The sequence below is a fragment of the Aulostomus chinensis genome, chromosome 2 (assembly GCF_037954235.1).
Source record: "Aulostomus chinensis isolate RoL2024-O1b breed Wild chromosome 2, RoL_Achi_v1.0, whole genome shotgun sequence".
In the NCBI taxonomy this organism is placed as follows: domain Eukaryota; kingdom Metazoa; phylum Chordata; class Actinopteri; order Syngnathiformes; family Aulostomidae; genus Aulostomus; species Aulostomus chinensis.
Window position 1 is genome coordinate 9,614,197 of NC_141321.1, and position 17,752 is coordinate 9,631,948.

The following is a 17,752-nucleotide window of genomic DNA, read 5'->3' on the forward strand; positions in this document are numbered from 1 at the left end:
TTGTGCTGAAGCAGTTTTCCATTTAAAGCAGAGACTATTATTCAATCAACTGTCCCACGTATCTTCTCTTGATTATGGAGATGTGCTGCGTTCATTCCGGGAATCATACTGAATGTACATCTATATAACCTGATTAAAGGACACCTTGTTTTGTCTCCAACAAAGGCTGTAGTCCCAATCTCTCTTAGCAGTAGAATAAAGAGTCTCATTGGCCTTTAGCTGTCCCTGGCGAGGCCCGCCTCCCTGCGCGTCTCTCTTTCTCTCCCCTGTCTACCCGAGGCCGCCTCTAATCAGCAGGCCTTGAGCTCTCAGAAAGGTCACTCTGTCCCTTTGATGGTGTTTTGATTCATCCCTTCCTCTTCTCCCCCCTCCCACCCTTCCCTTTCACCTCCTTTCTCTCACAGGGAAGCTGGAGAGCCACTACCACCAGGGTGCCAAGAAAGGGTTGGTCCCTTCAGCTGCTCAGTGACGTCAGGAGGACGAAACCCTGGCAACACGGCGCGTCTTCTCCTTGGAAGCTCTGCGATGTTGTCCCGACCTTTTCCCAGTGCTGACATTTCACCAGCTCAGTTTCTTCAATCGTCTTCTAACCACGCAGCATTTTACATTTGGAATATTGTGTTTAAAAAAAAAACAACCAAAAAAAAACTATACTTATTTAATTTGACAGCTTGAGTTTAGTTGAGATTTTCAAAAAGGATTTAAGGTTTGTTTTGCCCTGTTTTCATTCTCAATCAAATCTGTTGCACCAAAATGAAATAAAAACTGTTTGCAAATTCATGCTGGCGTTATTTAACTGGCATCTCAAAGCAGAAAAGTTCCAACAGAATTTGTTTCTCATCAACAACCTACCGACCACAAGAGAGATGCAGAGCCTCTCGCCTCTCCTCATTATACTCAAGCCTGTCATTACCCCTCTCACACCTCAGGCCATGTTTGGACCAACAATAGCACCAGGGGGAAAATGCGCCCGACTCATTTATTTCAATGAGACAATTACTTTGGCACAGCAGGGTTGATTGTGTCGAGAGCTGTGAGGGGGAAAACGCGGGGTCATTCACTTAAAACGTTTTTATTCCCCACAGTGCAACATCACCAGTAAATATGTGCTGGTGTTCACGTTCCAGGTACAACAGCTGGAATCACGCGAAATGTAGAGTTGTGATGATCGAAGACACATTGAGCGGCAGCAGTGAAAACTTCCCCTCACAGAAAAATAAACCGGCGCGTGTCAAGACTCATCTGCTTATTATTTAAACTGGACTGTCGATCCTCTCACTGTAACCTTAAGGATCGGGTGAACACAGCCCCCTCGCAGCAGACGGGTCGTGCCTGTTACAGGTGGGCAGCACATTTTCAAGTCTTCATTGTCAGTCTGGATTATCTGACAGCTAAATTTAACGGATATCCCTCAATCTGGGTTTTTTAACCCTCCAGCAAAGGAAGCGAGCTCGCGCCGTGTCGTCTTTTATGAAGCAGACTTGTGTGTCCCGTGTTAGAGTGAGCGGAACCGTCAGGATGAGGAGGGGAAATCTCGTCTTTCTTATAATGAAAACGTGACGGAAAGCGCCAGCCGAGGAGGGTGACAGCGTGCGGGGAAGGTTATCTCAGGTGAGAGTTGCAGTCACGGGCTGATTTTCCTTCACGGCGACTGTTGCAGATGTAATTAAAAGATCTGCTCCCTGGTTCACCTGCCGATTTCCCACCAATCAAAGGATAATGAGGATGATGATGATCAGGCAGTTCGGGTTGCTGATCTGTGTGAAGCAGCGAGAGATAAGCCAGAAGTCTAATGAGGATTCTGGCAACAACATGATGAAGATGATGATAATTATAAGAGCGAGCAGACCTCCGCCACAGCCAAATAAAGTTTGATCAGGATCCGCCAGAATCCTGAACATTCATGCTATTATCACCGTAAACACGCCGGCTCTTATTCACTAAAAGCGTTAGAAATAGGACAGATGTTTTTGTCAGACAAGCCCGTGGAATAGTTTGTATTGCAAATGCAATTTAGGAAAATGTTTCAGTTCTTCAACATCATAATCATGGTAGCACTCAGCGACGATAGATTCTTCTCCACACTCAGATTAATCAGGAGCAGATTGCACCGGAGGCAGTGAGGGGCTGCGTTTCGCTCCTCATCCCCTGTTCCACCGGACAGAAAAACCTGCTGACATCTGCTTTTCATCTGCAGTGGGAAAGCGTTTAATCAGTGTTCATTCCCAGCTCAAATGACCCTGCACCGATGTAAGCTGTACGCCAGCGTAACAAACAAGTAAACAGGTAAACTGTTACCTGCATAGCACATTTCAAATGTGCAGAAAACATATTTACATACGTTAAAGTTCACGGTCCTGCAGGGATGATGTAGTTTTGTAGGCCAACCTGATACTTGGCATCAGCACGGGTTCCCCCTCAGTCAGTGGTTATACTTCTGTGTACTTACATACTTGTAGTCTTCACACACAAACACCACCGTTGGCATCTTTGAAGCGTGAACATAATCACTGGAAGTAAAAAGCTAACGTTCGGTTATAAACTGACTACTCCATTAGCAGTACTGCTGTACGATGACCTTTGATATACATACATGAAGTTGATAAAGCAGACAGCGAGGTGTGATGTCATCACTGCTGCTGCCTGTCTGACTCATGTTCTCCGTTGTGGGTAAAGTCTTCAGCGCTCTCTTGATACTATTAAGAGACAACAACTCGCTCCCGCGGCCGCTAATTCTGCTCTCGTTAATCTCAAAGATGCTGCGTTATGATCCCACATCAAAAGCTTTTTATTATGTCGTGAGAAGATAAGAAACTCCACTGAGTCCCAGTCTTGATTGTACTGTCTCCAGTGTGTAGGCAGCATGTTTGCTGAGGTTATCAGATTATAGCAGGCCAGTTCATCCTCCCAGAACCTGGAATAGATGAATACACAACACCTTATCATCAGTACGACTTCCATCTCACAAGCCTGACACGCACAGGCTGACTGACTCATATTCAAGCATTCAAGGGGTTTCTGACAACTGTTATAAAGTCTTTCCTGGAGGACTGCGATGACACCTTCTTATTGATAACCTGCCAGAGCGATGTCATCTCCTCTATCAACGTTCTACCTGTCCTCGCACTGTTGTGTGTTTATTTCCTTCCAAGTGTGTGTTGAGTGTTTCTTCCACTAAGCTGTTTCTTGCCTTGGGCCGTATTTCACCACAGTTTGAAAAGCATGCTTGGACCCCCCCCCCCCCACACACACACACACACACTCATATCTCGAGTTGTTCTGTTTTCGCCTGTGCCCAGCATTGTAATTCACTGTTGATGATCTTAGATTTACTCTTGTTTGAGTTGCAGATTAGCTACAGCTCTCTGCTCCGTGCCATTCAGCAGGAGAACACATAACACTCGCGGTAATCTCCCTCCCAGAGAATGGAAGAGGTCTCTTTTGTAAAGTTCTCCCATAGATGGTGGGGAGGCTGCTTAAGAATTTCCTAAATTCAGCCCTCAGTGAATCAACAATGACAGCTTCTTGCCCTGTGGGTGGCCTTTTCTTCTGTCTCCCAGCTCGGGGGCATTTCTCTGGATGAGAGCAGACATCCAAGTTCACATAAACAATTAAACACTCTCAGTTTTCCTCAGCCTCTCCAGATAATCACTGTACCATCATGTGCTGTTGGTTTTTCACACACAAAAGATACTAGGATGCTCTTAATGTGGAGCAGAGTACTGCTGAGATCCGAGTAAATATGAACGGGGTAGTACTCTGAGCAACCTCTAGTTACGTTATGAGAGCAGGCTGGCATGAACAAAAAATAAATAAAAAGAGGGAAAACAACTCAAAACAATCAAACGGCAACGATATTAGAAACCTTTCAGGTCATCCGAACTGCTTTAGAGGTAGACGTTCACTGGCGCTCCTGAGGAAGCTTCTTCCCCAGCAGAGGAGCCTTATAAACAAACCCTTTAGTGTTTAGTGAGCATGCTCGCCGAGTTCCCACTAACGCTTTAATGTATTGCACCAGAAAAGCTTGATGGAACCGTTGAGACTTGGAAAAACTCGCTCTCTGCTCGCAATATACTCAATAAGATAAACATCGAAAAACTCGCCATGTGTTTTTAAAAGAAGGTGCAGTCGCAAGAAGGACAAGCAGAGATTTGATCTGAGGGTGAAAAGATGCTGTGTAAAACACAGAAATGGGAGGGCAAAAAGAAATGTCTGACGTCCATGAAAGTGGTAGCATCAGCGAGCCAGGGCTGTCCTACGACTCGCATAACAGTCGTGGATGCAGATTTGCACACGTTTGCATTTTGTTTTATTCACAGATTATTCGGATAATTGAGTAGAAAAGCGTTGCACACTTGAAAGTTAACCTGTCAAACTCCCATCTATTAGTTCAGGATGGATGCGGCAGACGAATGTAGGGAGAAGATTCCCCAGAAAACTACCTCCCATGTTTTACGCAAACAAAAGTCATAGAGCAAATTCTATAGATGATTTTTGCATCCACATGTTTTTAATGCCCTTTTCAATTTGCACATTAAAAGAACTCAACATAAAGACTTGTTAACACTGGTAGTGCGGGAGGGGGGGGGGGCTCCAAAGAAGTGTTAATGTTCCTCTTTTGTTCTGTTTTTGTCTTAACTCGCCCTCTCTGTGAGTAAACGAGCATACATTTGTCTTTTCTCTTGCCAGTTCTCTGAACATTCGATTAAAATGAGCACATTACAGCCGCAAAACCGCAAGTACTTGTTTGTGCTCTCCAGTTTTTTACGTGTTTGAATTGCCATGCTGCCATCGAATAAATGTTTAATACCGGACTTGCCGTTCGTGGGTTTGGTTTTTGTTTTGTTTTGGTTTTTTTTGGGGGGGGGGGGGGGGGGGTTGGCGGGGATGAACAGATGAAGGATCAGTTCCTTCTCCAGAGCAAAGAATTCCAAGACCGTCCAAGAGTTTTCAGTTCCATCACACACTGAAAAACCAACGTATTTACTCATTGTTTAGGATTAAAATCTGGACGTCTGACTGCTGTCTAACGTTCTTAGGTGTCTTCACGGGCACCGCTGACCTCCACCACACAGTTCCTCTTTACTTGCAGTGTTTTGGCCAAGTCTCTTGTTTACACTGCATGATATTCATGAATGTGTAAAGATTATTTTGTTCCAGTTTGGGATTAAAAAAATGTCAGTTTTCATTTGATGTATTGGTTTACAGTGGAATTCAGTGTAAAACAACAGTTTAGCACATTTATCCCTACGTTATTATTTGCCTCTTTTTGTGCTTGCAGTGTCAAAGCTGATGAGGAAGGATCCCAGTCCCTCCCTCACAGCCTATCAATCAAGCACTGCTGTCATGTTGGTGGCTGCGGCCTGCCTATGTTGCATCAGATCTCTAGTTGAACGTCCTGATTGAAAAGAAATGAAATGCTATTGAGTCCAGTCCAATAGTCCGCCCTCCTCCTCCTCCTCCTCTTCCTCACCGTTGAGCCAAGTTTCCAGTTGTAGAAGCAGCAGGACCTTTGTGTGCTTGCTGAGAGACTGATTGTACTGAGGGTGGAGGGTCCCATCACCCCATCCCCCCCATCCCCACAGGCTGGGAGGAGGAATTAGGACTTGGAACACTTGAGGAGAGGTGGCGGCAGGCTGGGGAACAATATAACCTGGGGACGGTTTGTGGCTCATCCATCTCCTAGCGTGTCTCTCCATGCTGCCTGCCAGCTGGGATGGACACACGGAGGGAATATCCAGGAAAGGATATCACGGAATTCCTCCCCATTATCCAAATCTTCCCTCTTTACCTCAATACTCCCTCATATATTTTCCTTTTACCATCTAACTGGAGCGTATCTCAGCATTTGTGGAAGTGCTCGGAGATTAAAAGCTCATTTCCTGGCCCCACCCAGGGTTCCATGATGCTTAAGTGGGTTTTTTTGGAGCTTGTAAGTGGTGTCACCAATGTGTATCATGGCTCACCACCTCCCCAGAGGTCTGTGGTGGGCCCTGTCTGAGGAGGGGAGACACAGGAACTTCTGAGGGCAAGAGAGTTAAACACAGCGAGATCTAAGATATCCTTTGGTCTCTCCTGCAGAGAAATGACCTGCTTCCTCTTGACACTGGCTAATATCTGGTCTATAAATGATCTTTTCCACAAATGACTTTGATGAACAGAAATCTGAGTTTGTCCTCCGAGTTCAATTAAAAATGGATTTCCCATTACAAATGGCTTACATTCCAAGACCCTTTTAAAGATCCACTGCCAAGAGATCAATTTGGTCCATGACCTCCTGACCTTGCTGAATGAGGTGTGACCTATAACAACACAAATGTAGTTGGGGGGGATTAAAAATGATTACCAGCCACAAAATACACCACTGTCACTTGCGTCTGCTCATTTCTGTGCAAAACCAATTAAGAGATTTGGGGTGAAAAAAAACGAGATTGTGTCTTTTTCTTTTAGAAAAACTAAGAGGCAATCATTAAAAATGACTGCTGATGTTAGCATAGAGTTGGTCCAGGGTGAGCGCCCCCACCCACGCGCACGCGCGCACACACACACACACACACACACACACACAACACAGCTTCATTTTAACACCACACACAAGCCATTTCTGAGGATAGTTTGCCTCCCAGGCCTCCTGTCAGGACGGGTGAATATGTGAACATGGTGATTTGTCAAGCTTTAGTCTCTTGAATATGTAAAATAGTCCCTTGCAGGCTGCTGTTTTCTTCAGAGCAGGAACTGTAACAGATACATAACATGATTACTCTGGATTAGGAGCAGCCTATTGCCATGTGATAGACAATAAATGCTAACCCACTTTTGCCACAGGCTTTACAAATGTGGTCTCATTACCCCGGCTGTTGAAATGTCGTAGCAGAGGAGATATTTAGTCGCTAAAAAATTCTGTGAGTTGATTCTAGATGTTCCACACAAACGTCTCTTATAAACACCTTATTACTTTGGTATGTTACAGATGTCATAATTAGGTCAAAATCAAAGCTCATCCCAAATAAACTGTCTCAAACACATTTAGAGTACAGAGTAAAAAAACAAAACGATAATGACTTCGATCTTGTTCTTGTTAGACCAGTGACACAGATTACGAGTGATCCGACAAATAAGCTGGGAACAATTCGCAGTTCAGATCAGTTTCATGATTTAACTTTATAATCCCTGTCGTCACTGAGTATCCCAAGTCACACGACTGAGCTCATCGAGTGCGCTAACTTGCTCACATGTATCATATTCTGTGACGTATCCCATGATCCCGTGGTCCAGGTGTATCCTACTGAGCCCCCGAGGAGCCACAGATTGGGGGGGGGGGGATAAATTGTTCCCACGCTTTTATGAATTTAAGGCCGCAAATAAATCAAAGCTCGGAAGAAAACATGCTACAACTTGTTGTCGCAAATGATTTAAAATTTGGGAACAAGTACAACATGGTAGAGTCTACCAGGTAGACGCTAATTAATAAAAGCGTGGGAACGGGCAACATCAAGTGGAATTGTGGACACAAATTAATCAAAGTATCGAACCAAGTTACATCTCATCGCCACAAATTCATCATCATGTGGCAACACGTGATATGATGCGGATTCCATCCAATTCTGAGAACAACTGTTGTCCACTTCATTTGCATCAACTATTCTCTCTCCTACAGAAACAAGCGTTGGTGTTTCCACTGAGGTTCTCCAGGTAGCTCCAGCCAATGGCGTTTCGATACAAAGTGTTGAACAACCCCTCCTGAAGGGTACTTGCACGTCCGTAGCAGATTTCATGCCCATCAATCAAACAGTTGCTGAGAAACCTCACGTGAAGCTCTTGGTGTCATCAGGAGTGACTCGGGTGGACATCAGCATCAGTGAGCTGCAGGGGGAAAAAAACAGCGGGGAGACACTCGAGAATGTGACTCCCGATGCTCTTCTCCAGGAAACTGTGCATGAGCGCGCATCAACGTGCGACACAGATCTCCCTCTTAAAAAAATGTGCTGAAGAACAAGTTTTGGGTTCTTTTTGGTTTTTTTCCGGATTCGTCTCAGAGCTTTACAGTGTCTTTTATAGAGTAATGGAAAGATGATCACACATGAATCGAGCCAGCCCTCTGAGATTCCACATGGCTGGCTGATTAGGTCTTTTTCACTGATGGGAAACACATGCCGTCTACACAGCTTGTTCACTGCAGTTTGTAGTGGTGCTGTTACGTTTATTCGGTTTGGAGCCGCAGCCTTGGGGGGGGGGGGGGGGGGGGGCAGTCATCATCAGAAATGTGTCCCCTCCAGTCTTCACCGGCCACTGAGTGTTATTTAGCTCTGCGATGGAGGCTGGCTGCTCCCTTGGGAGAGTATGAGTGTGGCTGCCAGCAGGAATGCATTTGAGGCAATAGAGGAAGATGGAGGATGGTGAGGAGCTGCTGCTGCTCTCCCCTCTGTGTGAAAATGAGTCCATTAATTCAGCCCCCTCCCCTGCTTCTCCCCCAGCCCTCCCTGTGCCTGTTGTCTCTGTTTGTTAGCGAGATGATTCCCTCTGTCATGTCAAAGGCAACATTATCATATTCTTGTTGCCTGGGAAACCGGTGCTGAGAGAGACAACGACTTCAAGCCTTCATGGTGTTTGAAGCTGGTAAACATGAAAGGTTATCCGTGGTGCTGGGAGAATTGGAGTCCTGACATATTTGAAAGGCTCTTTATTGTTGTATATTCCTGCTTGGACCCCCCCCCCCCCCACACACACACACACACACACCACCACCACCTCCTTCTGGTGTTGTGTTAATAAACTGACTCCACTGAAATCAGAACATGGCTCAGGTACACTTTGCCCTTAAGCATGTAGATCAAGTTTTGACCGCAGCAGTACTACCGTGCACATTCGCCAAAGTTGGAAGACAGGAAACGATTGTTTGCAGATGATATTAATTACTACCTTTAAAAGAACATTTCCCTGGGTGTGTCCGCATTCACTCCGTCAAACGATATTGTTCAGATTGTTTTTGAACACTGCCTTCATGAATTATTTCTCATTTATAACAATAAATGACTTAATTCTCCTCAGTTGGTCAGTTATTAACCAGGATTTCACCACCCCTTTTGGCTCAAGTTGTTCCTCCCCCGACTTCATCACAACGTTGAAGCTCATCATTTGAGGAGGAAGGCCGTTTAAATGAACCGTTCAAGCACTCAACTTGCCGAAAAGAGTTGTAGGGAATTAAATTACAAAGTGGTGCATTATTGGAAAGACGCAGAAAAACCTCCAATCCTCACATATTATTTAAAATATAAATACATACAATTTAAAACACAAGTCATCAATATAAAACAACACTTGTGTTATTTGGCTTTCAGCAGTAAATATATATATATATATATATATATATATATATATAAGCATAGCTAACTGAAGAGTATTTTTTACACAGTAACAATTCAGCACCAGTTTTTCTATTTGAACATTATTAAGTCATTTTCTGATATAATGAAGTAAGTGTTAAAGTGATTACGCCAATAAACAATTATCTAATATAACAATTAGGGACTCATCATTTCCAATAATTTCCAAAGAAAAACAATCCCAGGTTCCAGTCTTTTGTAGCCTATATGTGTATTTAAAAATTACAATGGAATATGATACTGTGTCGTATAGAAGGTTCCGATAAACTTCACAATTAGATTAAATTAAATGTCATTAATTAACCTTATAACCACCGGGTCCATCGGTGGGAACCTTCCCCATCCCTGTGTAGATCCAGCTCCGTGTCTTCCGGCGCTGTGGAGCGTAACAGTCCCCTCCAGTGACGCTCCTGTCCGGGGTTTCCTGGTGGCTCCCGCTGCTGCTGGTTGGTTACATTGTATCAGTTCCCACACGAAGAACCACCGCGGCGGTCATACAAGAAACGGAGAATACGAAGGAATTAACCTGGTGGAAAGCTACTCGCTGTGGGATTAATCGCCCGAAAGGAGAGGGAGAGGAGTCGGCTTGTGTAGGGCTTTGGAACGCACGAATACAATGACCCCCGGACTCGGTTGTTTTCGCTGTGGACGGTAACGTTATCACGAAGTGTGATGGCAGGAGTCCAGTGAATCGCTGGCCTCCCCTCGGCTCTTGTGTTTTGGGGATTGCGCTGCCACTCCAGCTTTCCTAGAGGTTTTACTGCAATTCAAGCCTGTAACTCATTTGTTTTTGTTTTGTTTTTGTTTTGTTTTGTTTTTGTTTTTTTTTCTTATGGAGTGACCAACACCATGGACAGAGCAGGGTTTGGAATACGAGTGTCTAGCTAAGTCGGTAAGTTACTACATTAGCATTATTTATTTATTTATTTATTTTTTCCCTCCCCCCACTGTTGATAGTGCTGCGACTAGTTAGCCATTTAACGCGAGCCTCGCGTGCAGAGCGAGCTGGCTAGCTTCAGACCGTAGCCAGCCCAGCATGCAGCAGCGAGTGAGCTAGCCAAGGTTGACTGCACTCTGAGCTCATTGTTTCACTCTGCCATTTAGCCTGCTAGTCAGATTAACGTTAGCTTATTACACTCGGCTTGGGTCGCTCTCGTACATTCTTGATGTTCAACGGACGCGTAAACATGCGGAAGCTAACAGTAGCGCGTTCTCAACTTAGCAAGCGAGCTAAGTTAACTAGTTCTATCAACAGGACTACACGGACAGCAGAGAGTTACACTACTGAGGCGTTAGTCTAGGAAACAAGGTGTAAACTTGAGATTTACACCCGAGTTTGCGTGGGAAAGTTAACGGAGCAGAATCAAAGCTGTAAAAACGTGATTTAAAGTGTTTTCCCAAACTGGGTACCGGGTACCGGGTACCCCAGGGGGGCCGTGAGGGTAGAAAAACAGAAAGTGAAATGGTTTTCGCTACTGTGTCACTATTGAGGTTTGAGAAAATGAGTCAGACTGACTCTAGGAACCATTGTGAGCCCTGCTGTTACTGTCAAAACCAGTGTTGTAGCAACTCTTAATTCAAAAGTACATCTATTTGGCGAATGAAACTTCTTTGGCTAAGACTTACAAAGATAGTTGTATACAGTGTTGTAATAAACTTTGTTTGTGTTCGGGGATGTGTCTTTAACAGTACTTTTTTTTTCTCATTTACTTTTATGATGTTGGTGCAGGCCAATCTCTGTGGATTGAGCCAGTCAGTTAAACATTTTAAAACCACCACTATGAGCTAACCTTGCGCTTAACAGCACAACTTTGAATTCCAATCAAATAGTTTGTTGTCCAATAAAAGGTTGTCAGTATTAACAAATTTGTCAAGTAGCCAAGATCTTCGATCACAACTCCACATTTGATAAAAATGTGTTCAGTTTGTTGAAATGATATTTTATATACAATAATGTATGGTCTTATACTTAAACCACAAAACCCATCAGAGACGTTACATCACCAGTTACTAGCCATGCAGTCGCTGCGGGTCTCCTTCAAACCAGCATTACTGCCCAACATTCATTTGCAAAGGCAGGCAGAAGTGCAATTAAACAATTGTCAGCCACGGCTTTGGTTCATGGTGTACAGTATTGCCACTAAGTTTACTTTTTTTATTCTACTGCTCTTTGTTTATATCATTTAATGTTGTGAAAAGCTGATAATGACTTTTTAGGAATGCTCATTTTCAATGTTTTTTTTTTTTTTTTTACTGGTGGATGGCTGACACTTGTTAACCAACTATTAAATGCTAACAATAAGATCAAAATTGTACTACTTAGAACTGACAAACGTTTCTGGCCCATTAACAAAGACCAGTGTATTTTTGTTGTTGTTGTTGTTGTTTTTTTAGTGAAGTATCATAAACAGAAACGAACATTGAATCTTCTTTATAAGCGGTATAAAACCATTATACTCCGTTGAGCGCCAGACTTGTGGAGGAGAATACACTCTCAGATGGAATTGATGTCTCAGCAATGCAGGGATGGGGTCTCGCTGGTATGACCAATAGTATTAAGCCCCTGACAGTGGGTCGTTGGCCAGCGTCCGGCCGCGTGTCTGCAGCCATCGTGTTTGCGTTGTGTTCCAGACGTTGGTACTGGTCCTCATTGGTGGCTCTTCACTTGGTGTTGGTCTCAGAGTGCAGCTGATGTTTGTGCGATTGGGCGAATAAACTGACTTTTTTTTCGGGGCCGATATTTTGCCTCCTCCTTTTTTTTTTTTTTTTTTACATTTTATTTTGCCAATTTAATAGTCTGTCTCTTTGAAAATATAACCAAGTAAAAGATAAACATGTTAAGTTCAACTCAAGTGCACTAGAAACTGACAGACATAATGTATGTGATGGACAGAGTGAACGACTGAGGGAGCGCACAATCACCTTTCAAATGTTTAGTTGACGTTTCGACGTCACGGTGTGTCCTCCGCAGAGCATGCGTGGAACTTGGAAATGCTATTTAACTTGAGGTGAGGGTGGGCACCTGAGTCGAGTGTGTAGGCAGCTGGACATGGTACCAATATATGTATCAGCCAGCTCACTATTTGGACATAAACACTAGTCTCTTGTTGTTTTGTGAAATTGATGGTTTGGGCATATTTGTATTCTTTTGTATTTGCGCCATCATGCCAACTCACTTCATTCACACATGGGTTCAATTGGACATTACACAGACTTTGTAGAAGGGAGCTGGTAGGTTGTGTCTGTTTTATGTCCAGTCCTATTGATATTTGCGTTCTCACACTCCGCTCCTCTGAGTAATGTCTATATAAGTTCAGGGTTGCTCTGCATGTGTGAGAGCAGCTTTAGTCTCAGGGAAGCTTGGCGTTGTCTTCCAGTGCCATATGTAAGGTCAACAGTGCATGTGAGCACATTCAAACGTGTTTAGAGAGTTCCATTCACCCGTGGATCGGCTCATTTTTTCCATAAATGAACTTGAAAGCTCCCATATGAACCTTGGTAGGAGTGACTTAGGTGGAATGGCTGGTTTGTTTGTTTTACTCAACGGGTCAATCATCCAATGCTCGTGCTATTTCATCTGATAAACCAATCAATCACCAGGTGAGAAAAGTGGCCTCTAAAGTGTCGTTATCTAACGCTGCCATTAGTTTTGATTACCAGTTTGGTCACCTAGCAGATATACTCTTGAACTGATGATGCCGCCAAAACGACAGGCCGAACACAGATATACAGCAGGCACCGTCATGCTAATGTTAAATGAAACCTTCAGATGCAGAATAGTTGCCATGCTTAACTGAGCTGGTAACCCTTTTTGTCTGAAATGAATAACACATGGCCTTCGTTCCACTGTAGTCACCATGTTAGAAGTTTCCACTTATCCGCCGAGTTAACTAGTAACAGACCTGTGGTTTTGTAGTACTTAACACTTTGTTACAGAGGTCAGTAGGCAGAAGGGCACCCGTGTTAGCGAGGCCGAGTGCTTGGGAAAGATTTCAAACACAGGATACAAGAAACATCATCACTGACTTTCAAATTTGGCCAAAGCTTTGCCACTAAACAAAAATTTGGTTGGGAAGATAACCACCAGAGCATTGCTGTTCCTGATGGGGAAAAAAAACCCAGCAATTCTCTTATTTGTTCCATCTTCTCTTGCAAAGAATTTGTTTCTACTGTGAGAATTTCACTATCATTGACTGCATGGCTGCTAGGAGCCTTGTCGTAGCACTTCATACGCATGTTTCATCAAACCAGACAGAGCTGTTAAGAAAAGGTGAGTAGAAGTTACACTTACAACGAAGGTGTACAGTAACCCGAGCATTGCATTCTCTTCTTATTAAACATCTCAATTTGTCTGTGGTTTGGGTGGCGGTTGAAGGTGGACACGAGGAGATGCTTGTCCACTACTTTGATTTGTTTGAGAGTTGAGCAGCTGAGACATGACCTTTTCAACAGAGTGAGCGTGTAAACAGCTTAGGGTAAAGGGAACAACAGTGTGATGACACAAGCTTTTATACAAACTGTGTGCACAGTTCTCAGTAGGTGATAAGATAGGAATATTCCGCCTCAGGGGCTTGGGAGTCCAATTAGCATTTTGGTGTGTTGTGCTATGTTTAATTGATTTTGAGCAACCACTCACCTTTTCAAATATATGAACCACACTAAGCTAGATGTTAAAGAAGCAATGTGGAAGGAGGGTATTAAGCAGTGTTTGTTTAGAGGTGCAGGGCATCAGATTAGTCCAGGACACGGGGATTATGTTGGCTTTGTCAGGCTCCTGTCATCTCATGGCTGCACATCAGCTGATGACGAACTAAGAAAGCATTTAGCCAATATCCTTAAAGGTAGCTGGTGATTTGAGCACTCGTGGGCATCTTCAGTGAAGCCTCTGAATTTATGTGAACGTATACACTTATTCATATTCTTCTGAAGTTACGATCATGTCATAAAAGAGACAGGAAATGAAGTTATACCTTTGGTTACAGTGATGAGGCCATATTAATCTCCACAATAGAGATGATATTATCTGACAAGTGGAGATGAAAGGGAGCATCTTTGCGGTTTAAATCCTACTGCAGTGATTCTCCAGGGTTGAGATGCATTTGAAGTAAAAATGTTGGGGGCTGGGCTTGTTTTTAAGCTGGTGTGAAGCTTCAGCATTCAACACTGAAGAGGCTGCTGAAAGGCAGCATTACTGACTGCATATGAATCCGTTCTTTCATATATGTGGTGCAGCTTCCCACATTCTAATCTGGATGCTTTTGCTATGAGGTGTCTGTCACTCAGGAGTCAGCAGCCAGCACTTTTTCGACTTCTCCAGCTGGACATTGCACACTTGGTTCAGAGGAAGTTTACATTAGAAGATGAATCAAAGAGCCTTGGTACACAGTGTGATAGCGGAATAGTCTGGATCAAGAATGTAAGGGATGTGTACACACTCACTGGCCACTTAATCACTACACCTCTTTTAAAAGGCAAATATCTATACCACATAGGAAGAAATAATGCCTGTAGTTCATACCAATCACCAGAACTGGGAACAAAGATGATTTACGTGATGTTAAAAATGGGGCTGTTTGTAGGATCAAGATGGACGATAGTTTGAGTGTTTCAGAGATTCCAAGTCCGTGGGGATTTTAGCACAGAACAAGCTCAAAGGTTTACAGAGCATTCAGCAATAAAGAAAACATCTAGAGGGGGCTTCTGTAAGAGCCTTGGCGATGGCTTGACTTGTATAAGCTGAGGAGAGGCAGCAGAAGGTCAAGTAACCGTACAGCCAGGGTACAAAGACGAGCCTCTCACACGTCCAGCCTTGAAGCAGAAGACCGCACCTGGTGCCACTACAGCGGAACTCGAGTCGGCTCGAGCAAAACACAGTTGTGCAGTTGCAGATGAGATCATGTTGCCTGAGCTGATAAGTCTTCATTTCTGCTGCAACGTTAAGATGGTAGATTGTAATAACCAAGTAATGATCTTATTTTCCTTCCTGTATTCTTTCAGACTGCTGAAAATGGTAAAGAAAAAAAAAGTAGGAAAGTGATTACACGGTCACTCATCTTCTCTACTTCTGACAATAAACCATGATTAAAGAGTGTTCATTGTCAATCTAATGCCTTTGCTTTGTTTTGTTTAAAATAAAACTAAAAAAACAAAACAACAACATTTCAGTCAAAATAGGTTGTGTTTTTATGGACTACGATAATCAGACTTTCGACCAAATTTAAGATAAGACCCTAGTTTAGCTGCTGAGGCCCAATGGCCTCCCCAGTGACCAGATCTCAATCCAGTAGAGCGCCTCTGCCTGCAGTATGGACCATCAATCCTGTGGAATGTTCCCAGTATCTTGTTCTCTGTTCCCCCAAGAATTACAGCAGGTCTGAAAGGCCAAGGGTTTCAAATCAATCCTGGGAAGCTTTGTATAAACTGGTGATGTGACAGTTTCACTTTCAACGCACGTTCATGTCAGTGGTAGAAGTATTCAGATTACTTTGTCTTTTATTTATTCCTTTTACCTTGTTGGCCATGATCCTAGACTTCTGTTGGATTGTTCCTTCAAAATGAAAAGGGGGGGGGGGGGGGGTTACCAATACTGCCCTGCTTCAGAATTAACCTGGCCAGAAGTCAATCTTCCGTCATCTCTCTTGATGTGTCCTTCTTTTCCTGGACCGCCTGGATTGCTAAACTCAGACCACATTGATTTTCAGGTTTTCAGTAATAGTATAACACAAGTTAAGTATTTTAAGCCGATCGATGCGTCGACAAGCAAAAGTTTGCCTGCACCTGCGTTAAGGCTTTTCTGTGCTGGCCTCAGCGGTCCGTGCTGTCTTGGTTAATATCCATGGAGAGAAAAATGTATCATGAGGAAGGAGACTGGGTGTAGGCTCGGAAAGGATTTGGATCATTTCTTCATCCCCAGCTTGAACAAAAAGAGGTTCAATCGCAGTACTTAAGAGGCACGTTGCACCTTTCAGAAAATTTGAAATGTTGCACAAATGGTAACAACAGTAACCCACTTCTGTATTACACAAAGCAGTTCTGCTGACTACACTCTCAAACGCTCACTGTCACTGTAAATAATTGAAACTCCAGGTTCCTTTGTATTCGCTTCAAACAGCAGCAGCACTTGTTTTAATGGAAATTGATTTAATTCAGTCCATCCATCAGCCTGTTTTACACTACTTCTTTAATGATAGAGGTTGTAGTAGTAATTTTGTTTCCTAGGAGTCTGTATTGTGTTCCGTAAAGGGAGCTGTAGCTGACTGGACGGGGGAGTTTTTTTTTTTTATTTGAACAGTAAAATCGTGTCACGGGTCACAGAATGTGCAACTCTGTTATAGTTTTTATCATATTGATTGGATTTCTCACCAGAGCATTGCCAATTACAGCAGAAGAGAGTCCTGTTTGAATGCTTGTTGCACAGTTGCTATTTTGCAAGGGACTGGTGATCCATCTTTTCCTGGGACACGAGCCCAGGTTACACTCTACTCTCTCCCCCCACAAGCTATAAAGATATTGTCAGCCTTTGTGGTGCAGGACAGAATTGTTGTTGCATTTGCCTTTAGCTCGAAGGACCCTCCTCAGTGTTCCTAGAAAGAAAAGGCCTTCGTGATTATGAACAACTTGATTTTGACTAGATGATATTTACTTTGTAAAAAAAAAAAGCCTTGTCACAGTGAATTAGCATCTTCAACAGGCTGCTGCTTTCAGTACATTCAAGCACTCGAACACAGTATGACCTTGTAATCACTCTCGCTTGCTCCTGACACTGCTGATGTCTGTCATTGTCTATCACCAGTCAACATCATAGTTAGATCACGGTAAGAGTACAGTGCAGTGGAGGCAATAACAGGAACTGTTATCTGCCAACGGCCAAAACTGACGGATGACGGAGGCAGGCTCCTCTAGTAATTACATTACTAGTCTAAAGAAAATGCTGTAGATCTCGTCTTTTTAGCTGCTCTGGAGCTGATCCACCCATTAATGACACGGTTTATGGACGGAAGACGAGTGCCTTTGCTGACGCTGTCGGCAAGATTTTAGCCATATGAAAGTGTTTTCTAAAGAATCAGTTTTGAGGTGAGATGATTCGTCTGTCAAGGATATGGTGTGTGGGAATTCCTCAGAGCATATCAATATTTCAGTGTGGTGGCAGTGAGTGGGTGGTTCTGAGATACCATCGCCCTAGTAATCATGCTGCGCTGTCCTCTTTCAACGACAGAATCAAACAGCAAATGTCTCTTTCCGCGATGGCACGTTCCTGTGATGTTGACGCGTAAATGAGAGCAGATCCACAAACGACAAAAATGCTGCAGTTTAAAGTGAAAACAGATGCTCAACCAATGCCAATTATTTTTGAAATGATGGTAATTATT

General features: G+C 43.5%; 2 protein-coding genes across 3 annotated transcripts in view; both read left to right on the forward strand.

The window, feature by feature from the left end:
* trip4 (thyroid hormone receptor interactor 4) overlaps positions 1 to 965 on the forward strand; it is a 77,147-nt gene extending 76,182 nt beyond the window's left edge. The window contains exon 13 of the mRNA XM_086226626.1: positions 405 to 965. Within this exon, the coding sequence (XP_086082752.1) occupies positions 405 to 469 (65 nt within the window). The 3' untranslated portion in view covers positions 470 to 965. The remainder of the gene's footprint in view (positions 1 to 404) is intronic.
* Positions 966 to 9,786: 8,821 nt separating this feature from the next.
* Positions 9,787 to 17,752, forward strand: part of znf609b (zinc finger protein 609b) — an 83,736-nt gene continuing 75,770 nt past the window's right edge. The window contains exon 1 of one of the 2 annotated variants that reach the window (XM_086226659.1): positions 9,787 to 10,275. The gene's annotated coding sequence lies outside the window, so the exon portion shown is untranslated. The remainder of the gene's footprint in view (positions 10,276 to 17,752) is intronic. The other variant, XM_086226650.1, reaches the window with a different exon arrangement.